Source organism: Colletotrichum chrysophilum (assembly GCF_026319265.1).
Source record: "Colletotrichum chrysophilum strain AFK26 chromosome Unknown scaffold_39, whole genome shotgun sequence".
NCBI classification, from domain to species: domain Eukaryota; kingdom Fungi; phylum Ascomycota; class Sordariomycetes; order Glomerellales; family Glomerellaceae; genus Colletotrichum; species Colletotrichum chrysophilum.
This window is the reverse complement of record NW_026517326.1, coordinates 231,381-254,604: the sequence shown is the minus strand read 5'-3', so window position 1 is coordinate 254,604 and position 23,224 is coordinate 231,381. Positions and strand designations below refer to the sequence as shown.

Below are 23,224 nucleotides of genomic sequence, written 5' to 3'. Positions count from 1 at the left end.
TGCCATTGGAGCGCCGTCCCTCTGTCACCAGCTCATCCCGGGGTCTCCTCCACTGGATAAAGGCTCGCAATATGTCTGGCTTCTCGCAACAGAGTTGGACCTGATGTGTCGGGCAGTGTTGGCGTCCATCGCTGGCGGGTGTCAGGCCGATGCCGCGACAACTCCGGGTACCTACCTACCTGCCTACCTGCCTACCTGCCTAGGGCGGGCAGGTAATGACCAGTCGATGGCCTGCTCCCGCACGGCTGCTCTGCGCCCACAGGGGATCTCCGGAAGCTCCATTTATCGGAGCTCAGGCGGCGAGTCGTGATTCACCGTCACGGCTCCATCGCATTACGTCCCCGCCATCCGTGTCTCTTACATCTGATTAATCAGCCGGGACAGCCCGCCGCCACTACACGTCTTGAATATTTGCATTTCCAGGAACACTCCAAGTGATTGCTTGACAGGCTCCAGCCATAATCACTTATCTTGGTCCCGAGAGCTCAAGCCACTCACATTGTCTCCTGCATCGGCGACAACTGTCACACACGCACCCGGAAATCCCGCGATAGCTTCACCGCTGCCCAACCAACCTCGGCATGGGTTCTCAGATCCCCAATCTCCCTGCACCCGTCGACCACCCCGACTCGATGCTGTCCCGGAAATTCGGACGGGAGACCGTCAACTACTTCGCCGGCAGCGCCCTGAACCGTGTTGGCTGGCTGCGGACCGACCACACCTTTATCAGATCCGCGTTCCAGGCCAAGGAGACCAACTTCATGCTCCTCAAGGACCTCAGCCCTTTGACCAGCGCCCCCTCAAAACTCGCATTCGTGTCTTTTGACGATGTCAAGTCTGTGACCTCGGAGGACCCTTTTGGGCCTTCCGAGGAGGACCTTATCAAGAACTACGACTCCTCCGTCTCCCGCCCGCTCATCATCTTCCTCGGCTTGGAGGAGGGCGCCAAGGTCCCGTTTGAGTACAAGGGTCTCCAGGGCCGTCCTTGGTTCGCCGTTGACGTGACCCCCAAAGGCCCGTACGCAGAGGCTGCCAACCAGCTCATCGAGGCTCAGTCTGCCAAGGGCAACAACTTCCTCCAGGGTACCAGGCATATTACTCTCGAGCCGGATGCTGGTAGGTCATCGTGAGAACCAACACAATCTCCATATGCTAACGCACACCAGCCGGCATCTACGCCCAGGCCAGGTCGCTTGCTGACTGGAACTCCCGCAACAAGTTCTGCGCGGGCTGTGGGCAAACCACCCTGTCGGGAAACACTGGCTACAAGCGCCTGTGTCCTCCCACGGATCTTGCTGGAACCGGGGCTGCGCTTGACAGGCCCGAATGCCCCACGCGCGGCGGTGTCTCCAACATCAGCTTCCCCAGGACAGACCCGACCATGATCGCCGCCGTCGTCTCTGCCGACGGCCAGAAGGTGCTCCTTGGTCGCCAGAAGAGGTGGCCTCCCCACTGGTACAGCACCCTCGCGGGCTTCATCGAGCCGGGCGAGTCCATCGAGGAGTCTGTCCGCCGCGAGGTTTTGGAGGAGAGTGGTGTGAGAGTTGGCAGAGTCGTCATCCACTCGAGCCAGCCGTGGCCGTACCCTGCCAGCTTGATGATTGGAGCCATCGCCCAGGCTCTTCCTGACGGCGAGACCATTGACCTTGGAAACGACCCTGAGCTCGAGGACGCCCAATGGTTCCCTTTTGAGACTGTGAGGGAAGCGCTCAAGACCGGCGTGAGCGGCCTTGGAGAGGCGGCACCCGAGGGATACAAGGAGGGCAGCCTCCGTCTGCCTCCCCCCACGGCCATTGCCAACCGTTTGATGACTGCGGTGATTGAGGGATACGCAACCACCATCCCCAAGATGTGAGGGTGTGATTCGGGCGCCGGCGGGGTTGTAGCGAGCATAGACGATGGATAGAACTGGATGAATAGACGTGAAAGTGTATGTGTGACGAAATGACACCTATATGGTGAGATGTACTGTGAATGCTCTCTTATGGTGACATTTTGAGATAGGTCAGGTCCAGGAGGCGGGGTGTAGACGGCGAAGACGACGGCACGAGCAAGAAAGTTGGCTGAAGTGAAGAGCAATCAACGGTGGCTATCTGGCATGCAGAAATCAGCCGCTCAAGAAACAAGACCTGACATACAGGCCAAACTTTCAACAACGATGCAGAGAACTGTAGTTGAAGCTTCGAACAAGCATCCGTCGATCAGAACATGCGGAGATTTAGATCAGTCGACTCTCCGGGTTCTCACGCATGACGGCGGCATAGGGCTGAAGAGCCGCCAACGCAAAGTCCCTTGAAACCCCTGCACTGCCCCCACCGACGGCGCTACGGACAGCGTGTCAGCGCCGAAGAACAACCAAGCTCCAGCGTCAGCTCCCGTCCCGTCGTGGACGGTAAGCACCATCCACCTCACCTCCATCGTCCCCATCCCGCCCTGCGCCGCCAACGAAGCCTCCGTCGCCGATAACCTGCCACGCCGCCCCGCCAGCCCACGACTGCGCGACGAGCTTGTCCGCAAGCGACCGCTGCCCACCATGTACCACCTCGCAAAGGGCCTCTACCTCCTGGCCACCAGTAAAGAAGGTTCGCGCACTTGAAACGACACGTCGTCTGGCCGGCTCTCGCTAATCCGCTTCCTTTGCGCAGAATACTCCGTCATCCTCCTCGGCCTCGACAACGCCGGCAAGACCACCTTCCACGAGCAGGTCAAGTCGTTCTTCCTGCCCTCGCACCCAGACCCGAAGCTCAAAACCGTCCCGACCGTCGGCCAGAATGTATCGACCATCACCCTGCCGGACATGTACCTCAAGATCTGGGACGTCGGCGGCCAGCACTCGCTGCGCCGGCTGTGGCAGAGCTACTACGCCTCCGCGCACGCCATCGTCTTCATCATCGACTCGACTGATATCGGCGACGGGAACCTGGAGCACGACAGCTCGGGGCGTCTGGAGGAGTGCCGCCTGGTGCTGGAGGACGTGCTGCAACACTCCGAGACGGAGGGCGTGCCGGTGCTGGTGCTGGCTAACAAGCAGGATCGGGAGGACTGCGTCGAGGTCGTCAGGATCAAGGAGGGGCTGGTGAAGAAGGTGTTTGAGGGCGAGAAGGCGAGCAGCATCCGCGACTCGAGGGTGCTGCCCGTGAGTGCGCTGACGGGGACGGGCGTGAAGGAGGCGGTGGAGTGGGTGAGGTCGCGAGTGAAGTGGAACAAGGAGTCGAGGCCGCCGGTGATGCGGTGATGCTGCGTACGGGGAATGTTCGTTTCGGTTCACGAGGCAATGATGTTTCACAAATCATTAGAGCGGCGTTTCTGGAGTTTGGCCCCAAGAGGAGGACGAGTACCCTACGGGAGAAGATGTTCACTACCAATGTTTGATGGTTCCAGAGAGAGCGTATATGGCTGGGTATCATTTTACAATTTTTCTTCTACGTCAGGCATGACAAATCTATGCGTCCACTACTCTGTCATTCTCCGCAGACAACAGCTCCGAGATGAGACCGCCCTTGTCCCTCCGCTTGGCGTCGTCCGCGAGCTTCTCGTCCACCAGCGTCGAGAAATCCTTGGCCTTTTGCAGCGCCACGTTGCCGCAGTGCAGCAGCGTCACCGCCTCCACGGGCGTCCCTCCGAGTTTGGAAATCTGGCTAATCTCTCCGTGCTTGTTCAAGCTGACCGTCAGGCTGCTCGTCCGCAGCTGCTCCTCGAGCCAGTTAGCGTCGATGAGGGTGATCTCGCCCTCGTCGCCGTAGAAGCTGAAGGTGACGCAGAAGGGGCTGTGCAGCCAGCTCAGGGGCACCGGTTCGCGCTCTGCCGGGGTGAAGATGGTGAGGGCCTCACCCTCGTTGCTGGTGTCGGGCTTGCGGAAGTGACGCAGGGCGGCGATGACGCCGAGACAGGCCGCATCGGTGAGGTTGCCGTCGTGGGAAAGTACGTGGACGTCGGCGCGGACGGACCAGACCTTCTGGCCGGCAACGAGACACAGCGACTCGGTGTCGAGGGCGCCGGACCGGCGGATCGTCTTCTCGAGCAGGCGTGAGAGCAGGACCTCGGCTTCGGTCGGGCGGTTGACCTCAAAGGCCGGCGACGCCATGGGGCTCAGCTCAGTGACGATTTGGAATATGCCCTCAAATGGGCGGTCTGCGTAGGGGACTGTGACTTCTGCTGAGACTTTGACGAGGATTCTGTGAGATTGGTTAGCACATGCCGTTCTTTGCTTCTCAAGAATTGACCATTTCCGTACGTCGTCTTGCCCAGCTCTACATTGGCCACTCCATACTCATCACCGAAAGTGAGTTGAACTTTTCGGTATTGGTCGAATTCGCGGCTGTCAAGCCTCAAGTTCTCCTTGAGAGCTTGTGTGACGAAGGCCTTCTCATTTGCTGATGGCTCGGCTTCTCTGGGCATTTTGGCGGTTGGACTCTTGCGGTAAAGGGCCAATTCTCACAGTTCGGACTGAGAGCCACTCTGGAGTTACTGGAAGTGTTTACTGAGGTCAATCGTATTGGTGGGGCGCCTGCAAAAATTCTGCCGGGCGGTGGATGCTTTAGCTCACAGTACCCCTGCAGCTGAACCTGGGCCTGTCAGCCACCTGCGCGTGCAGCAGTGCATCTGGAGAAGGTCCCTTTTGCGACCCAGTTTAGCCAACTTCAATCATCAACACGACTTCTACATCTCGACACAGCATTCCAAAATGACCACCGCTCACCGTCCCACCTTCGATCCGGTACGCTCAACCTTTCCATTCGCTCTTTCTTTTGAATACTGACAAATAAATTTAGGCACGAGGCAAAGAAGCCTTGCGCGGTCCGGCCTACCATCAACGCCTCCTTCCGGCGCACACGCAGCTCAAGTTCCGCCAGGCCGGTCAGGGCGGCGAGGCCGACGACGAACCCCGCGATCTCAGAGCCGAGCTCCTCGCCGCCGAGGCAGCTCACTTCGCCAAGAAGAACGGCGGTGCTCCTCCCCCATCCGCTGCCGACGACGACGCGCCTGTCGGTGGCGTGAAGCGCGCTCTGGAGGCGGCATCACAAGCAGATGGCGAGGAAGACTTTGAGACGAAGAGGCGGAGGATATTGGAAGAGTCGCGAGATATAGACGCCGATTCGGAAGACGAAGAGGAGGATGATGATAGCGACAGCGACGAGGGCAGCGATGATGAGGAGGCAGAGTTGCAGCGGGAGATGGAAAAGATCAGGCGCGAGAGGGCGGAGAAGAGGGAGCGCGAGGAGCGAGAGAGGGCCAAGGCGGAGGAGGAGGAAAGGGAGCGGGACATTGCGCTAGGGAACCCGCTGCTGAATAAGCCCGACTTCGCCATGAAGCGACGGTGGGATGACGACGTCGTCTTCAAGAACCAGGCGAGAGGCACCGAGGAGAAGAAGGGCAAGGAGTTCATCAACGTAAGTTTGTTGTGTGGATTGGCATGTGTGCGGCTTTGCTAACTCGATTACAGGATCTCCTCCGCTCAGATTTCCACAAGCGATTCATGAGCAAGTACGTTAGATAGATACCCACCACCGACTTTAGTGACATTCAGTTTCGTTTCGCATCGCATATTCTTCGAATGCGGCTTCGTATCCTGTCGATCTTGGCGCACTCGGTGAATACACCACCAGAATCTGTCACTACAGGATCTTCCTCATATCGCCCCTGGACCTCATTACACCGGCCTTCTTGTCGATAAAGTTCTTCTCGTCGGGTTCGATCACGTTGAGGTAGTAGTCATCCTTGAAAGCGGCTGTAAACACCTCGAGGCTGGGCAGTTCGAAGACGGCGCATCCGTCGAAGCCCACCAAAGAGTTGGCATCGCGAGACTCGGGTCCTATAGGTGTTGCTCCTTTGTTCATCGCCTGCGCGGCATGGACCTGTGATGGTGGACGTTCTTAGTCGAGGTATTCAACGGGAGTGCGGCGTGTTTACCTGGGTGTAGGAGATGAAGCCATGCTTCTCGGCCCAGGGTCTGACAAGAGGCCCGTGGACATTCTCCCAGTGATGGTAGAACTCCTCCTGCGTCAAGTCCGCTTTGCGCTTGAGAAAGGCTATGCTGCAGACTGTGTTTTGTGGCGTCTCTGTGGCAATTTGGCCGCTCATATTGGTGATGCACGTTGACAGGTGACGCTAGGTCTATCTCTAGACAAGTTGTGCAGTTCAAAACACGATGAACACATTCTGATCGAGAATCTGTGAGTGTTGCTTTACACGTTGAATTCTAATTTAAATAGGCGGGAACCTTCAGGGTGCTGGCCCGGATAACATCAACCGGCAGTGGCTTGGTGCAGGTTGCTGTTTGCTCTCCAATGTTGTCGACACGCGCACACACGCAAGTAGTCTTCAGGTCCCTGCAGCTCACAATTGGATTGGGCCCAAAGTACCAGGTCTTCGGAGTAAACTCCGCCAGTGTTGCCCAAATTATTTCTTGCACACATATCACGATGTGATCGATTTCGCGTGGGTTGGACGGTGGAAGCCCGGCCGTTCAACGTGCCCGTTTGCAGCAGCTATTTGCGGAAGCTTGGGACTGATAAATTGCTACTTCAATCGGAGATGAGACAGAATGACAACGTGGACATATTGCTCCTTCTGCGTCGCTTCAGTATCGGGCGTTACTGCCACAGCTCTCTTCTTTCTCTTGCCTCTCCTTCTTCCTGGTCGCTGTTTCTTTCCCTGCCTAGGCAAGGTAGATACTGAAGGCCGCCACTTCCGATTCCTTGCGCCTGCCTCACTGACCTGACCCTAGATCATTCCTTCCTTTTTTTTTCCGTCCGCGTCTCCTTGCACCATCACTCATATATAATCTCAGCTTGACTCGTCAGATGATTTGCCAAATACATCCTCCCTGCCAACGTCAATGTTCTCCCTGAGCTGATTGATTTCAAGAACGAGACTTCCCGACAGCTCCACTTCCCCCTCTGTCAGAAAGAAAAATTCTACCTTCTCATCAACATCTTTGTGTCTATCACAACCTCCTCAATGCCAAGCGGGGTAACGCCATGTTTTCACCACCGGACATCGACTATCTCGACCTGCCCAATGGGCGGACCATCACCGTCTGCGCGCTTCATCACCAAGTCGTTTGCGGACGCTGCTGCCTCGATTTCAGCTATGAGGTAGAAGATGGCCATGGCGAAGACGAGGAAGAGGGCGAACTTGAGCGTCTGGAACGCAAGTTCCGCCAGGGCCGCTTGATGGACGACTCATCAGACGAAGAGCTCTTCAGCACCGGTATCAACGCCTTGCCCCGTGATGTCACTTTCGACGATGTCGCCAACAGCAAGTACGGACGTAAGCGCGACTTCGCCGCGGAGGGCATCATTGAGTCCAAGCCTCTCCGGGGAGGGCCATTCGGAAGGGACTACGACCTCAACAAGAAACCACAGGGTAACGTCATTCCTACCGTGTTTGAACCAGGCAACGACGCTCTATCCCCGGTGGACCACTTCCCTCCCGGTGTCAGCACAAAGGCAATACCAAATGTAATCCGCTTCATAAACCGCTACAACAAGTCAGAGGCCCTCATTTACACGGACGGAGCCTGCCTCGACAACGGCGCCGCAAAGGCCCGCGGCGGCTGTGCATTCGTCTTCAAGCCCACTTATTCGGAGAAGGAGTCCGGCGTGATCTCTTTGCGCCTCGAGGACCAGGGCCCGGGTGGCGAGGTTTACCAACACACCAGCAATCGCGCTGAACTGCGTGCCGTCATCGCCGCACTGCGGTTCCGCGAATGGTACGGTGAGGGCTTCAAAAGTATTGTCATCGCTACGGACTCGACCTACGTCGTCAATGGCGCCACGGACTGGGTGCGTGCATGGATGCGCAAGGACTGGCATTTGAGCACTGGCGGCCGCGTCAAGAATCGTGACCTGTGGGAGACGCTTCTGCTCAGGATTGAGCAGCTGAAGGCTAGGGGCATGCAGGTTCGGTTCTGGAGAATCCCGCGCCAGTGGAACGGCGAGGCAGATAGGGCGGCCAAGGACGCTGCCGCCAATCTCCCGGTGTCTGAGAAGTTTTGCGACGTCCATGGTATTCTTTGCTAAGAGGCCTTTGGCTGACTGTTGCACCTTGCTGATTGGGAGTGGTCAAAACAATATTCTTCAAATATTGCGTTCAGCGCAGAAACGAATGGCAGATCGGTTGTGTGGCATGGCTGTTAGCTAGGAAGGGATGTCTCATGTATGAACTGCTCTGAGCAGCCAAGCCCAAAATGGGGTTTAGCAACACTGTGACATCAAACATAATTCACATAGTCACGGTTTCTCACAATGTGCCAGAAGTGTTTGTTCGGAAAAGGATGTTGTATTGGCCGGCTCCTGATCCGAGCGCAGAGCTTCCTATGATTGCCCGTAGTCCTTTCCCATTACTAGGCCAGCGTGCCTCATGCACTCATCACAAGCACGCGAGGACGCAGCCCCAGCGGTACTCTAGCACAGACGCCGTAGAAAACCAACGACGCGCTTAGTAGAGGCGCTTGGGGGGAGACATGGTAGCCTTGATGGTAAGGCTACCGACGTTCTGCCAGCCCTTCTTCAGAAGGGAGACGAGGTAGTTAATGGCCAACATGATGTTACCAACGAGCTCCTCCTGGGTCATGCCAACGTTGCCGACGGCGACACCCATGCAGAGAACCTTCTTCAGCTGGAACTTGATGGTGGACTTGACCTCGTTGATGCGGCCAGTAAGGTCGTCGGAGTGGGAGACGGGGGTGGGGAACTTGCCGGCTGTGAGGAAATGGTTAGCTGCTGTTCGATTGTGGCAAGAGAGGAGACGCGACATACCCTTGGACAGACCAGGACCCAAGAGACGGGGGATCTGCTTGATCAGAGTCTCGGAAGCGACGAAGGCGTCGTACTTGCGAGCGAGCTTCTTGATCAGCTTCTTGTTCTTGTTGAGCTTCTTGAGATCGTCGGCGGACATGGCGTCAACGCCACCGTGCTTGGCACGGTCGATATCGTGCTGGTCACCAAGAATGCAGATGCTCATGTTGGGACGGGGAACGATGGGCAGGCGGACGGTTCCGGAGAAACGCTTGTCACGCTGGGGGTCATAGTTCTTGAGGCCGATCTGGAGCTCGACAGTCTCCTATGGGGGGGTTAGCGGGTGTGGTGACGATTGACGTTGCGCAAGTCTTGGGGTTTTCTCGATTCGAAAAATGTTGCGACGCCGCCCGGGGAGGGAATACTGACAAGGAAGTTGCGCTTCTTGGTCTCGAGGGAGTACTCGAGGAGCTCACCGACCTGAGCGCGGACGTTGGCGACCGTAATTTTCGACATCTTGGCGATATCTCCCAGTAATCTGGTGCTTACGGTAGATGTTGATGGGTTGTTGGGTGATGGATCGAAAAAAAGAAGGACAGGCTCGAGAAAAGTTTGGGCGGGGCGGCGTCGTTTTAATTAGGGCAGAGGGGATGGCCACTTGTGGGTGCGGCCCGTGCGCGTGTCGTTCCAGAAGGCGCAGGCGATTGGCTGAGGGGCCCGCCTCCCGCCTGCCGAATGAGTCTTCGCCGGCCGCTGGCTGCAGTGAGTCGACCGCCCCTCCATGTACCTTGCTGGTCGTGCCCCTCGGTGAAAATTCATTGCATGTCACTCGGCGCGCGGTACAGCATACCATCGCTCTGACGAACTCGTTTTGCGCCGGGCATTTTTATGTAAGACTTCGGTGCGAAAGTCAAAGTACGAGATCAGGTGCATCACCGTCGTACGCCACAGAGACCCTGAGGATCGCGCCAACCCCTGTCACTCATTCGGCCAGTACTTCGCTTCTGTGCCCCTCAGTTCTACTCCATCTCGCCGTGCCCCTCCATGATGAGATCGCGATGAAGCAAGACGCCCCCAAGTACGAGAGTTTCGTCAAACCGAGCGACCTGCTCAAATGGGTCGAGGAGCAGCCGGAGGAGTCATGGACGCCGTAAGAATATTCCAAATAAAGAAATTCCAAAATGTTGTTCTGAGGGTGTAGTTGGTTGACTTTTGCACCCTAGTCTCGCTCAAGACGTGTTTGACCACCTGCTGTCTCTTGCCGCCCAGCCAAAAGGCATCTCTGGGAACTCATGCGTGAAGCTGTGTGGATTCGTCGAGCAAAGCTCCAAGTCCAGTAAGCCCGCCCTGAGAGAATGGGCCTTCTCCAAGGAGCCCAGCTTGGGCCTGTTCAACTTCTTCATCAAGTGGAACGAGACGGAGCAGCACCGGTCCATGAAGCTGGTCCTGGAACTGCTGCCTTCTCTGATCAGGCGCAATCCCGACCCGGCTGTTGCTGAGGTGGTCAAGACGACCGTTCTCGACACCCTCATATCCATCATCGGGCCGCAGTCCACCAAGCCCTTATTGAAGTCGTCATTAAAGGCAATGGACTACTTTGCTGCCAAGGTTTTTACCGTTGAAGATATCGCCGCCAGCTATAGGCGCACGCAGCCTTCTTGCAGTTGGGACTCTGAAATGGCGCTGTGGCAAGACTTTTTCAGCCAGATGCTCGGCTGGATGACGATGCACTACGTTTGCCCCACTGCCGGCAAGTTCATCGTGACCATCTTCCGTGCTTTGCGCCAGAGTTCTCTGAAGAACCCCCAAGCAACGGGCACCGATGGCTTCAGCGTCGTGGCTTGGCTCCGCTGGGTTCAAGCCGCCATTGACGCGACACCCTCTCTTTTGGAGGGTGTCAAGACATACGTTTTCCTTCCCCTGTTCAAGGATGACCGCAAGGATTCTGTCCAGATCCTGCAGCAGATCAACAGCTCATGGTCTGCGTCTGATTCTAGTGCCGAGCTGGATACTCTTGCCCAGCTGAACCTCGCAGTGCTGGAGGTTGGCAAGAAGGTCGGCATGGTTGAGGAGCCTGGTAAGTTGTTTGACCCCTGAGTCTATACGATTGCTCATCATGATCTCCAGGTGCCATCGTCCAAGAGGATTCCTCGTCAGTAGTGTTGGAAGAGGAGGTTCTCCAAAAAGTCCTTTCGCATCCTTCCCATGAGCTGCGTTCACTCGCCCTGTCGCTCATTATTGCGTCCCCTTCCACCACCAGGCCTTACTCTCCCGTAGCTCTCCGTCTGCTGCAGGTTCAGTTGCAAACGTACTTTTCAGAGTCGGACGCAAAGTTCCGCATGGAGGTTCTGAGCAAGCTGAAAGACATGTTCAAGCGGAGTCGCGGCGCCATCTTCATCCTGAAGAAGAGTCTCGACCGCGTTAAGGCCATCAAGGCGTTGCCCCCTCCTGCTGACGGGAAGCCCAAACCCGCCCCCAAACCTGCAAAACAGGCCAACCACCGCACCAACATCCTATTCTGGCCCGAGGATAAGCTCACCGAGAGCTTGCAGCAGCATGAAGAGTTCCTGGCTTGGTATCTGCGGTTCCTGCGCTCAGAGCTGATTCCCACTGCGTCCTTCCAACGGCACTTCACCTCGCTGAGGGCAGTCATCTTCATCCTCAAGCTTGAGTTTGACCAGTCCAAGACCTGGGAGACCGAGGACGACGAGAGTCTATTCTTCAACCACTTTGATGGAAGATGGACACGCACACTCCTCGACCTCATCATGGACCCCTTTGACGACGTGCGTGAAGCCAGCACTTCTGTCTTGAAGAGCCTGTTCTCCGACAGTCGCTTCAAGTGCCTCACTGGGACGCAAGGAGTCTCGCCAACATTGGAGGAGTTCCTGGCCAGGGCTGAAGATATTGCCAGAAGAACGGCTCGCGCCGACCACGCCGACGGTGTAGCCCGGACCAACGAGCTCCTCTTCAGATTCTACAGCGACCGAGACGCCCAAATCGCCCACATCGCCAAACTGATTGACCTCCTCGAGACCAAGCTCTCCTTCGCCGAGGGCGACCTTGGCAATGCTGTTCTCGAGGCCCCCGTCCACGGCTACTTTGCCTCTCTCCGCTACATTTGGCAGGCCGCTGTTGAAATGAAGTTCTCCGAGTCCGAAGTCGCGACCATGACAACCCTACAAACCCGCATCGTCAAGTGCTGCGAACGCATCTGGGCCGCCGTCCGAGATATCCTCTGCGACGATTCCCCCGAAGGCCACCTCCCCCAAGAGCTCGAAGACCTCGAAGGTCTCGACACGAAGGACCTTCTCAGCTATAGCTTCCGCGCAATTCACGAGTCGAGCAGTTTGATGCGCGTCATGGTCCTGCCACTCAAATCCAAGCCCCAGCCAGAGACCCTCCGCCCATCGAACTCCCTATTTACGACGGTCGGCACTCTAACATTCACTCAATTGTCCAGCCTCCGCCACCGCGGTGCCTTCAACACAGTCTCGCTCTCCTTTGCGACCTGCTGTCAACTGGTCAAGCACCTTGATGCCTCGGACGACGGATCTCAAAACCTCCTCGATGTCTGGTTCGCCGGGACAAAGGAATGCATCTTTGCCCAGGCCTCCACAACTCGTCGCTCGGCAGGCATCCCCGCAATGATCACAGGCATCGTCTCTGCCAACGCCGCGCAACCCTCCTTTGACGACGTGATTTCAGAACTCGTGGCCATCGCCCAGAAGCCTGCTTACGTCTCCGAGATAGACGACACCAAGCTCCCGCAGGTCCATGCCCTCAACTGTCTCAAGGACATGTTCAAGTCCTCCTTCATCACCCAGCTCGGCAAATCCGCCCCGCACATCCCGCAGTGCCTCGAGCTCGCAGCGGGCAGTCTCAAGTCGGAAGTCTGGGCGATTCGCAACTGCGGTCTGCTCTTCCTCCGCAGTCTCCTCGACAACCTTTTCGGCACAAACGAGAGCAAGGCAACGCTGGAGGCAGGCTGGGACGGGCGTACAACGCGCCTGCAGTACCACAAGTATCCCATCCTCCCCGACGTCCTCCTCAACCTCCTCCGCTCAGGCCGCGAGGTCATGAAGCCCAGCACGAGCACCATTGCCGCCGAGTCCGTCTTCCCCGCCCTCGACATCATCCGCCGCGCCGGGCCTCCCGACACCTCACGAGACGAGCTCTACGATCTCGTCACTGGCTACCTCGGCAGCCCTGTGTGGCATGTCCGTGAAATGGCAGCCCGCGCTCTTTGCTCGTTCCTCCTCCGCGACGATGACTGGGTGAACGCGGGAGAGAAGATCATCACCGACGCTGTGGCATCTGACGTCTCAAATCGTAACAACCACCTTCACGGCAGCCTCCTCACCCTCAAGGCCGTCTTCGAGCGCCTCTCCGATGTCTCCCCCCAAAAGTTCTCCGTCGCGGTCCCGCGGCTGACTTCGATCCTCCAAAACCTTGACGCGAACGCTCCTGCATGCTTTTTGTCTACGCCAGACATCCGCGCGGCTTACCTCGAGGTCCAAAACCTCATCTCCAACTTCACCCTCACGATCCCTACGACACCCGCCTCAATCTCTCAGCCGCCGCAAAGCGCCCTCCTCCGTACGCAACTCGCCGTCAATGCAGTGCACACCCACCCCTCCGCCGCCTCCCTCCGCGACACTCTCCTGTCCACAAGCACGACCTCCGTCGAGGCGACAATCACCATCCTGGAAACCCTCTCCAGTGTGCGTCACCCCCGTCTTAACCCAGAGGATGCGGCATCCTACGCAGCCCTCTACACCGACCTCGCCCTCTTGACAACCCACCCCGATCTCCGCGCGGCAGCCCTCACAAACCTCGCCTCAAACATCGACCTCGTCCTGTCCGCAAACCAGTCAACCCTCCTTCCCGCCTCCTCAACCCTCATCACCCTCTGGCAAGACGCAAACACAAAGACGATAAACCCCAACCTATCCAACGCCGTCATCCGCGCCAGCGGGCCCCTGCTGGCGACCCTCGTCCTCCGCGGCGATGCCACCTCGCAATCACTTCTTGGCTGGGGTACAATGATGTCCTCCGCCGGCCACGACTCATCCCCCTTCGACACCCGCATCGCGGCCGCCGCCTCCCTCGCCTCCTTCTTCTCCGTCGTCTCCGCCCCAGACGCAGACGCACCCCGTCTGCCGGCCCTGGTCGCCCTCTACGACGCGCTCAACGACGACGACGACGAGGTCCGCGACATGGCGTGCCTCTCAGCAAAGCACATCCTTTCGCAGTCCCTGGCGCCCCTCGACGCAGCGGACAGGCTGCTCAGCCACATGTCGGCAAACTACGCCTCGGCGCCGTCCTTCCACACGTTGGTGGGCTCCCGCATGACGGGCCAGACGACCGCCGAGTTTCAGCTGACAGAGGCTCTCCGCTTCGACGACTCTCTCTTTGCAATCGAAGAGCAGAACCTCTTCGTCGACGAAGTCCGCGAGTCGCGCCGCTGGGCAGCCGTCTTCGAGACCGTCGCCGGCGGCACGGACAACGAGCAGCTGGCGCAGTGGACCTCGGAGGGTCTCGCTGCCCTGCTGAAGCTTGCCAAGGAGGAGCACACCGACGACGGACCCCTGGGCTGGGCTTCTGTGCCCGACGTGTACGCCGTCTGCGCGAGAATCATCACATGTGCTGCGGCGCTTGTCAAGACGGGTGTGCAGGTCGAGGGGTTGAGAGAGAAGTTGGTCGAGTTGAAGACCGTGGGTGAGAAGGGACGACTTCACGGTCTCTTGATGGAGATGGCTACGTTGTAGAGAGAAGCAGATATATACCAACAACTTGGATGTAGATTTGATAGACAAAAGTTTGTTTAGACTTCGTGTACAATGTTTTCGAAATTCCAGTTAAAGGAGAGGCTTGGAAAAAGGAAGGCTAAGACGCCCCGACGCCATCCCGATGCTTGTGAGTATGAATAACAAAAGTCATGTATCGTCCCCCTTTTGTGTGGCATGCGAGGTGTCCAGTCCCCACGGCTCACGTATGTGTTGCATCTCCTAGCTCGAGACACTCTGGGTGGTCAACTTCTCCCCCGACGTGCTCCACGCCGCCGAATCCTCCCTCTTCAGCCCACCCAGGCGGCCCATCTTGGCCACAAGCATGGTGTTCTGGCTCTGCAGGTCTCCAATCTGCCCTTTGAGCACCTCAATCTGCTTCAGCGCGAGGTCACGCTCTGTCTTGACCCGCTCGAGCTCCATGGCCATGTTGCCCTTCTCCTCCTTCTCGGCTTGCTTGCGCCTCCTCTCCTCCGCCTTGCGTTCCTCATTCTCCCGTCGCTCCTCGAGCCTCTTGAGCTCGCGGCGGTACTTTTCTTCCTGTTTGGCAATCTCCTTGTCATGTTTCTCCCGCAACTTGGCCTGCTGGGCGGCATCGCGTTGCGTGTCTTCTGCGCGCTTGGTAGACATGCGCTCTTGCATCTTGTTGATCTTGTCCTGCATCTTCTTCCGGCGTTCCTGGAGCTTTTTGAGCTCCCTGTCGTGATGCGAGGTCGTCGACTTGTGCAGGGAGTTGGCTCCCGAACCAGACGAGTGCAGAGACATGGTGTCTTGGTGGGTAACGTCCGGAGGCGTGAGGGCCTCGCCCTCATCCGTCTTCTCAACGGCCGACGCGAAGCTGCGGATGGACGAGGTATCGCTCTCGTTTGTCTCTTCGTCGCGCTCGTCTTCCTCAGCTATCGAGCCGTTGGTGCTTGGCGCCTGGAACATGCCGGGCAGACCGTTAGGGAGCCGACTTGCCACTGCAGACCCTGCCAGTCCGAAGGCCCCTGAGATAATACCATAGAGGCCGTTGCTACTTGGCGGGACAGTCTCATCCTGTGCCGACGGATCTGGTACGAGATTGGACGTGGGCTCCTTAGCGACCTCCATTGGTGATGCGACTTTTTCAGCCTCGGCTTGCTTGGCACTCTCCTTTGTCTCCTCCTGCTCCGTGTCTGACGCCGTGAAATCGTCTGCAGCCTTGGCGGTCATCCACTTAATAAACTTGCCTGCATCGCCGATGATACCACCAGGCGTGCCGCGATCGATCAAGAACCGGGGCACGTTTCCGCCAGGGTCACTGCGAGTTACCATCAACCACTCAACCGTCGTTGAAGCTTCCTCGTCAATGCCTTCCGCGCTGTGCCCGGCGTCATCTCTCGCCGGTGCACTGTCGACAGAAGTTCCGCGCTGTCGTCCGCCTTCGGGGTCAGCAGCCTTCTTGGCCGCCCGCAGAACAGCCTCTCTGCCCATGGATTCGGCGACTGCTTGCCTTTCCTTCGGACCGTCGTGGCTCAGATCGATCGATGACTTTGCACGGGTGATTGAGGGCTTGTCGGAAGGGATCTCGCGGATGATCTCCACCGACTCGTACTGCCCTCGAATGTAGCCCGGCCGTTCGGCGCACTCGGGATGTATGCACGGCTTCGAGACGATCATGAAGGTTCTAAGCGGTCGCCTCCCGCCTTCCTGTGCGGGAGGGTTGCCGGAAAAGTCGGAAGTCAGGAGCAGAGTGACAAAGTCCCTCGGAGCGGTCGGACCCGGGAACTGCGCCGACAATTGGAAAACTGCAAGCATCATGGTCAGCGAATTTGACGGCCACATCAGTTGCAGCTCACTCACCTTCCATCTTCCCGGCGCCCTCGACAACCTGATGAACAACCCGTTTCTCCGCGCCAATTCCACGGATAGCGCCGGCTCCAGGACCCGTCTGAACCTTCATCGACTCGGCAAACTCCTTTTCGAGGCCTAGCTTCCACTTCTCAAAGGTGAGGCCATCGTGAACACTGCGCCGCGCGAACCAACTACCCTTGCCGTCCTTGGAGGCGAGCTTATAGACGTTGATGGCGAGCGGGTTGTCCCTAGGGTTCACCTTGACCTCCTTCCACTCCTTGGCCAGGTCACGCGACAGGCTGAGGGAGGCGGCGGACTGGCGCTGCTGGGAAAGGCTGCGGTTGATGTCGGCGACAGGCTGAGGCGGATCGGTGTGTGAACGAGCGCGGCCCGTCGTGGCCTGCTTGACGGCGGCGGGGACGGGGATTGAGTCGACTATCGTCTGGGCATCAGAGAAGACGCCGCCGAGGAATTCTTTGGGATCCTCCTCTTCGACGGAAGACCATTTTACAGGCGCGAGGCCCTTGAAGGGCTCGTGATGCGGTGCCATTTCGATTGAGGTTGTGGTGACACGTTGGAGGGAAAGTGGGAGAGGCGAATCAAACGCTGGTTGAGGTCGATGTCATAGCCCTGGTCGAGCGACCGAGCGACCGAACAGACCGAAAAATGTTTCGTAGACGGGTTTTCGGAGAGGATGGGAATGCTTCGCGGAATCGCAAATGCTAATGGGAATGCGAAGCAGGTTTGCGTCGGAGTCCGCGAGGTGCCGAGGTGTAGCCGCAAGAGGACGTGGAGTGTTCGCGGAGAAACAAGGCAGATGCTGTACGGTAGCTGCGATGCTTAATTTCTTGAATTCTGTTGATTACTGGGCAAAATGGAGACGATACGTCCAGGACCAAAGAAAGATGCAGACGGGGGAGGGAGAGGCAAAGGTAAGCATGTGGCTTAAAAGACGAAGCGAGTACGGGAGCGAGGGAGTCGCGCGGTGCTGGTGCAGTGGCTTGGAAGATCCGTTCGGTTCCCTGCACACGACCACGACACTGACACTGCACGACGTTTTCAAGGGCCGTAAAAGGGATGATACGCAGCAAGGTGGACGGGTTGGATATTTTCGCGGGGGGCTTTGACGTCTGCAGTACCCCGAGCGGACCTAATGCTCCATGCCCTGTGCTTTTTCGGGTCACGTACTTGGTAGATAGATGGGCGTTGCACCATCTGTCCTGCGGTCGATTTATCTCGATGCTGCCCGTTTCCTGGCTGTTGCAACTTTCACTCCAATCAGTGGCCATGGCCGGCGAGTAGGTAGGTCCTCCTTCCCGTTTTCCCGTCTGTCTTGCCTGGCCTGCCCTACGCTCTTTCACCGATTGACTTCCCCCAGCGCTGACGTCACCCCTTGTCCCATGTTACAGCGCCGCCCAAGAGGGCATCCGAGAGGGTGGAAGAGGGGTTGACCCCTGCACCGCCCGACGTCACAATTGGTGGTCGCGGGGCCTCCCAAGAGTTCCAGCCCTCAGGGGATCGTAGAAAAATGGAGAAATGGCGCTAGATCGTCTAAAATCCCGCCCAATCCGCGTATTGCACCCGCGGACTCGGCTTCGTTAATTGGGCGCCGCCTCCAACGATGAAGTCAACTGCGGCTCACTCTCCTTCTTCTGCACCACCGTTAGGGAGGGCATCTACGTCGCCCAAGGCCTGTCATCCGACCGACTGGCCTCTCAGAGCCCTGCCTTTCTGCTATCCTTGGACACCATGCGGCATGACTGCACTGGCGGAACGTGGGATGTGGCATTCCTGCTTTTGCTCTTTGCTTTAGTTACGTCGTCGGGCCCGTCCGCTTGGGTCGGGGAGTCAATCGTTCAGGCGGATTGTCCCTGGCAAAGGCACGTGAGGTTATATTCAGCTTGAGGTTTCACACTCTGCCCTTTCTTGATGCCACCTAGCCTGCTTTTGGGGTGATCCGGGGGATCGCATCATGATGAGATAGATCGTAAAGTACCGAGTCCAAGGAGGTGACCGACATATCCGAGACAAGCTTTCTCAACTGCTAGTCTTGCCATCTGCCACCCTAGCCTCCATCGGCCTCTACGGGTGTAAGCGCGACCGCGCCAGTTGGTTCGTGCTCGTCAACTTGACGCAACGTAAGCCTCGTCTTCCCATATGCCATTCCAGAGAAGGCATCACGGATGATGGACAGACCTCCTTGGGGGACTCGCGTTGCCATCCGGCCGCCTCGCTCTGGCAAGTAGAGAAATTAAAACGTGTATTTGTATATGTAGCAACGAACGACTGTCCAACAGACACCGAAACAAGAGACTGTGTGTATTTCGAGGTATCAACCCACTTCAACCATGACCGCAATGCATCTACAGACCTGCCAAAGAATTTCTCTCGCTCATCAATGCCGCGTGATCTAACTTGCAGCTGCCACAATATGTATCGTACCACTCCCGCAACGTCTCCCTCTTGCCCTCATCAATCTTCGGCGCCATGACCTTTTGGTCGCCGCTGCGTTTGGTCTTGGTCGACTTGTCTGCTTCGAGCACCGTCTTGAGCTTATCGCAACGAACGTTTTCATCAGCTAGCCAGTTCTCCCACTCCGACTGCACCATCTCCCGCTCTATACTGTTGACGATGCGCATCGCAACCAGGAGATCGTGTCTGTAAGAGCCGAGACGTTGACGTGTCCGACGCAGTCGGCGTGCCGTCGCCCGGCTCGTTGCTGTCGAGAGAGTTGACCCGGCGTCTTCGAACGGAGCGTCCAAATCGGTGGAGTTTGCAACTAATTGGAACGTGGTGAAGCTGTTGTGACTAGTTAGCGGCTGTTGTCGATTTCAGAGGTACAAAACTTACCATGCACTATCAGCGGGCCAGGAACTGTTGTGGCCTACTGCACCCGTTGCCTCGCCCAGATCTGCCATGTAGATGGCCTTGCTCATCATCACGTTTGGCCCAACACCGACGCGGTTCATAAACTTGGCTGCCCGCCTCTCCATCCACCAATTTGAACTGTCCTTTGACGTCAGGAAGACGTTCGTAAACGTACTTCCTGCCAGTAGAAGAAGGATAAGTCGGTGTGCCGTCACTACACTGAAGAACTTTTGCACTCCAGCAATCGCCCACATGATGAGCGACGTGACCGCGCTCTCTCCAAAGGAGCGGAGCGTCTCTAGAAGCATGGCTGTCAGTGTGCGCGGCTTGATAAGCTGCTTCTTCGCTGCGTCAGCATCAGCTGGCGAGAACAGCACGACCTGAGTCTGCTGCCCAATGTTTCCGTAAACTTGGATTGCTCTCTTGGTGCGACTGTGAGGGCCCAGTTTGCGGACCTGATCCGTTGCCACATCCGCCAGCTCTTCGGCGTCGCCCTCGGCATCATTCAGCGCTTGCCGTTCGACCAGATTCTTCGAAAATGCCGGCATCTTAGACCAGTCCACCTTTGTGTAGATCGCGAGCTTGCACTTGGATTTGGCCACATGCGTAATCACCACCTTCGTCACCAACTTGAAGTACTGCGAGTGGGGCAGATGCCATGCCGTCTTGACGTGGGTGACAACGTACGTAACGTGGTCTTGGAACACGTCCATCGTCTGGTGGTCGACGACGTTGACAGTCTTTGGCCGACCAAGCATGTCTTTGTAGTCGAATTTGAACTGAAACTCTCGCCTCATTCGACCGTGGTCTGCGAGAGTCCAGGGACCCTGAGCAATCTGCTGCGCTCTACGCTCAAAATAGAGTTTCGGGAACACAAAGCTCTTGTCTCCAAACAGCACATGGAAGCATGCCTTGGCGCTGATTTCAAAGTGACGCTCAGCAACCTTCCTCTGCATATCTTCGGGCTCGAAGACGACAGGATGTGCGGGCAACTGAAGCTTTGGCGTCTGCTTGCTTTGGCCTGATATACGAAGCTTGGGGCCGAATTGACTCTGGCGTCGTGGAGGACGGCCTGAGTGGGTGCCGTCGTCAAACGGGGTGTTGGACGAGATTTCTTCCCAGCTCTCAACGCTTGGGCTTCGCTTGCTATAGTCCTCAAACTCAAGGTTGATGAGAGCAGTAATGAGCTCTGACAGCTCCATGGGTTCCTCTGACTGGAGATCGTCGATGAGGAGGTTCAGTCTAGCATGCAGAAGCTGCAGGTTGTCGAGGAAAACCTTGATTGTGACTCTAGTGTAACCGGTCTCGTTGCCATCTTCTCCCAGGTGGAGGAAGATGAAATCGCACTCCTTTCCGGGCGCCGCTGTAACTTCAGCAATGATGTCGAGACTGACGGCGTATGCCACAACAAGACCCATCTGCTGGCCGTAGAAGTACATGTTGTCAGGCGTGATGTAGATGCGGCCGTTGCCTGCAAGTCCGTGTCCGTTTGATGGCGAGTCTTTGCCAGATGAGCTCGACCAGGCGGCGCGGAACACGAGGACCAACTTCTCGTCGAGAGGGACGGTTGGGAAGAGAATTCGGAACTGGTGGTGCTGAATTCTCAACTCGGGAGGATAGCCCGGGGGGAACGTCTCGACAGGTTGTTTGATCTGAGGATGGGGCTGATTGAACTTGGCGTCGACGCTGACCGTCTTCCTGTGTCCGGTTGTAGGCGTCGAGGGCTTTTCTTCGCCAGGTTTCCCAATTTCTCGAACGATGATTCCAAACGGATTTTCCTCCATCTGCCCAGGCGTCCGGGGTCGCCCAGGACCCGAGCCGTAGACAGTGCTCCATTGACTGCTTCCCCAGTAGTTTGCAAGGACCGCAGTGGGCATGTGGCTTGTGTTGTCGCCACCCATGCTCCTGTCGACGGAGAACATGACTGCGGTCCGACTTAGATTGGTCGCAGCTGGTGGTCTCGCCAGCGTAAGTGGAGCCAAAGTACCCTGGGCAGGATCGAAAGAAGCCAGTCTTTGAATGGGTGGTTTCTTGGGCGTGCTCTGAGGAGGCGATGGGTATCCAGGCAGATGGCCGTGGCTGGCTATCATGCCTGCAATGCCACCACTGCTTGGGGATGCAGCAGCGGCAACAGCAGCCTCGGCACCAGCCCCAAAGGTCGCTTTGCGGTGAAGATCTAGCTTCTGGATGATCCTCGCAGCATGTTCGCGATTGCTCTCACCATCCTCCCGGACCATTTCCCGCCCAATGTCCCGACCAAGGGCAGTGATGGAACGACGCGGTGCGCCTCCTACATCGAAGCTGGCACGGCCCGCCATGTTGTTGTCGGATCCAGGAACCGGCAGAGTGCCAGCTCTGTCGAAACTGGCGGATGGTTCTTCGCCAGCAACCAACGCATCCAGAGACCTCGCAGAGAACTCGGGCAATGGGGGTGGCGTGATGGAGAACGCTGGATCGGCTCCCGCAGGAGAGAGATTGCTATCTCTATCCATACTGGCTTCGAAAGCTCGCTTCTTGGCCACCTCGAAGACTTCGAGCCACTCGGTCAGCTGGTTCTGAGTCTCGGCTTGGAGAACCAGTGTCTGGCTCTTGGTCTTGACTTCGAAGCAGAAACGGCGATCTTCTGCCACTGCCGGCTTCGCGTTGCACAACAGGACACCGATTTCGTCGCCTTGCAAAACGCCTTGAGAGCCATTGATCAGCCAGCCAAAGATGCCATCCCGGCAGTAATACCAGCGACGGACCCAGTTGGACCGAGCGGGCTTGCCGTATAGTGTCTTCAAGAAAAGCCAGCCCTGCTTTTCCGAGATAACGGCAGAGTTCTCCTGGGGCTGAACGTTTACCGGGCCCCTGGATCCAAGGAACGGCACAGTGGATGCGCTGTAATCCTCCAGCTCGCGGGATGGCTTGAAAGCCTGCAGAGTGCTCTCCCCGATATCTCGCCTAGCAATCTGAAGCTCGCGTTTGAAGACGAACTCGGACGTCTCCATCTCCCTAGACCAGCCGCGGATGCGTTCCATTTCGGAACCCCATTTTGTCGACACAGAGGCAGCGTCCCGTGACCGTTTCATCTCCTTCCAAAAATCGGCACTTACACGGACGAGCAACTTGTCGAGGCTGAAGCGTACTTGGGGCGCAAGCTGGCAGAAGTCCATCGAGACCTTGAGATACGCTTTGCGGGTTTCGTACACGGCGAAGGCTTCCTCTCGAATGGCAGATGGCTCCTTCGTTTTGGACTGACTCATATAGCGAGCCATGGCCTGGTCGAAATTTCTTTGCGTGTGTTCCAGCACCCTCCGCACCTCCTTGAAGGACCGCAGGTCAGCGGCCACGAACGAGCGGATGGGGTCGACCGAGATGGTGTCAATCTTCCGCACGGTCGACATGATCTGTGTCCACCATTCCTTTGATCCATCGCTAATCCTGCGCAATGCGAGAAGTGTATAATCGTGGTCGATGATGGCATCGGCGGTCGCAGCGGGCGGGAAGATTTTGGAGAGGTAGGTGTTGACCCCTTCTTCGAGGGCCAGGAGGTCGCGTGTCACTTTCGAGGTGGCCTTGACGTAGTCGTCGAGCCATCTTTCCACATTATCAATGTGCTCCCCAAAGTGCTGAGAGGTCGACCGGAAGGTTGGAGAGTCGAGGGACGCTTCGTTCAGGCCGACGGGGATGGCAGGGCTCGATTGCTTCTTGGCCACCGGGGCGGCCGGGGCGGCGGGATCCGCCATCGTCAAGCGGTGGTTACGACGTGCGTTCGTCGCCTGTAACAATATTATCGGTTTCTATGCTGTAGGAAAGGCATGCTCGGTATATCGAAATCGTGGAAAATGCTGCGCGGAAGGGCAAAGGTGTTTGCGAAGTTGTAATGACGTCGGCTGAAGCCGCATGCACTCTGGAGGTGTGCTGTCAACGTCAAGCCTCATCTGAGGTCTCAGGACGGGGACGAGCCAATGAAACCGCGTATTCGTCGTATCCGGGGGGCAACTGGGGGCTAATCTGCCCAGCCTTGCC

General features: G+C 57.4%; 10 protein-coding genes across 10 annotated transcripts; 5 read left to right on the top strand and 5 right to left on the bottom strand.

Annotated features, from left to right (window-relative positions):
- Positions 1 to 581: 581 nt before the first annotated feature.
- COL26b_005706 (uncharacterized protein) lies at positions 582 to 1,855 on the top strand (the record flags this gene model as incomplete). The annotated part of the gene is made up of 2 exons (XM_053178545.1): positions 582 to 1,116; positions 1,167 to 1,855. The coding sequence occupies 2 exons, from the start codon at positions 582 to 584 to the stop codon at positions 1,853 to 1,855; spliced, it is 1,224 nt and encodes a 407-aa protein (XP_053037556.1).
- Positions 1,856 to 2,533: 678 nt separating this feature from the next.
- Positions 2,534 to 3,235, top strand: COL26b_005705 (uncharacterized protein; the record flags this gene model as incomplete). Its single annotated transcript, XM_053178544.1, has 2 exons — positions 2,534 to 2,582; positions 2,646 to 3,235. The coding sequence occupies 2 exons, from the start codon at positions 2,534 to 2,536 to the stop codon at positions 3,233 to 3,235; spliced, it is 639 nt and encodes a 212-aa protein (XP_053037555.1).
- A 207-nt stretch (positions 3,236 to 3,442) lies between these two features.
- On the bottom strand, positions 3,443 to 4,398 carry COL26b_005704 (uncharacterized protein; the record flags this gene model as incomplete). The annotated part of the gene is made up of 2 exons (XM_053178543.1): positions 3,443 to 4,175; positions 4,235 to 4,398. 2 exons carry the CDS (start codon positions 4,396 to 4,398, stop codon positions 3,443 to 3,445), a joined length of 897 nt encoding a protein of 298 aa, XP_053037554.1.
- Positions 4,399 to 4,684: 286 nt separating this feature from the next.
- CWC15 (complexed with cef1p) lies at positions 4,685 to 5,497 on the top strand (the record flags this gene model as incomplete). Its single annotated transcript, XM_053178542.1, has 3 exons — positions 4,685 to 4,717; positions 4,773 to 5,390; positions 5,444 to 5,497. 3 exons carry the CDS (start codon positions 4,685 to 4,687, stop codon positions 5,495 to 5,497), a joined length of 705 nt encoding a protein of 234 aa, XP_053037553.1.
- A 118-nt stretch (positions 5,498 to 5,615) lies between these two features.
- COL26b_005702 (uncharacterized protein) lies at positions 5,616 to 6,081 on the bottom strand (the record flags this gene model as incomplete). Its single annotated transcript, XM_053178541.1, has 2 exons — positions 5,616 to 5,855; positions 5,911 to 6,081. 2 exons carry the CDS (start codon positions 6,079 to 6,081, stop codon positions 5,616 to 5,618), a joined length of 411 nt encoding a protein of 136 aa, XP_053037552.1.
- An 899-nt stretch (positions 6,082 to 6,980) lies between these two features.
- On the top strand, positions 6,981 to 8,024 carry COL26b_005701 (uncharacterized protein; the record flags this gene model as incomplete). The annotated part of the gene is made up of 1 exon (XM_053178540.1): positions 6,981 to 8,024. One exon carries the CDS (start codon positions 6,981 to 6,983, stop codon positions 8,022 to 8,024), a length of 1,044 nt encoding a protein of 347 aa, XP_053037551.1.
- A 418-nt stretch (positions 8,025 to 8,442) lies between these two features.
- CRP74 (60S ribosomal protein L10a) lies at positions 8,443 to 9,257 on the bottom strand (the record flags this gene model as incomplete). The annotated part of the gene is made up of 3 exons (XM_053178539.1): positions 8,443 to 8,705; positions 8,763 to 9,066; positions 9,171 to 9,257. The coding sequence occupies 3 exons, from the start codon at positions 9,255 to 9,257 to the stop codon at positions 8,443 to 8,445; spliced, it is 654 nt and encodes a 217-aa protein (XP_053037550.1).
- A 542-nt stretch (positions 9,258 to 9,799) lies between these two features.
- COL26b_005699 (uncharacterized protein) lies at positions 9,800 to 14,512 on the top strand (the record flags this gene model as incomplete). The annotated part of the gene is made up of 3 exons (XM_053178538.1): positions 9,800 to 9,891; positions 9,965 to 10,818; positions 10,869 to 14,512. The coding sequence occupies 3 exons, from the start codon at positions 9,800 to 9,802 to the stop codon at positions 14,510 to 14,512; spliced, it is 4,590 nt and encodes a 1,529-aa protein (XP_053037549.1).
- A 240-nt stretch (positions 14,513 to 14,752) lies between these two features.
- On the bottom strand, positions 14,753 to 16,895 carry COL26b_005698 (uncharacterized protein; the record flags this gene model as incomplete). The annotated part of the gene is made up of 2 exons (XM_053178537.1): positions 14,753 to 16,299; positions 16,355 to 16,895. The coding sequence occupies 2 exons, from the start codon at positions 16,893 to 16,895 to the stop codon at positions 14,753 to 14,755; spliced, it is 2,088 nt and encodes a 695-aa protein (XP_053037548.1).
- Positions 16,896 to 18,708: 1,813 nt separating this feature from the next.
- Positions 18,709 to 22,941, bottom strand: COL26b_005697 (uncharacterized protein; the record flags this gene model as incomplete). Its single annotated transcript, XM_053178536.1, has 2 exons — positions 18,709 to 19,144; positions 19,196 to 22,941. The coding sequence occupies 2 exons, from the start codon at positions 22,939 to 22,941 to the stop codon at positions 18,709 to 18,711; spliced, it is 4,182 nt and encodes a 1,393-aa protein (XP_053037547.1).
- Between the last annotated feature and the right edge of the window lie 283 nt (positions 22,942 to 23,224).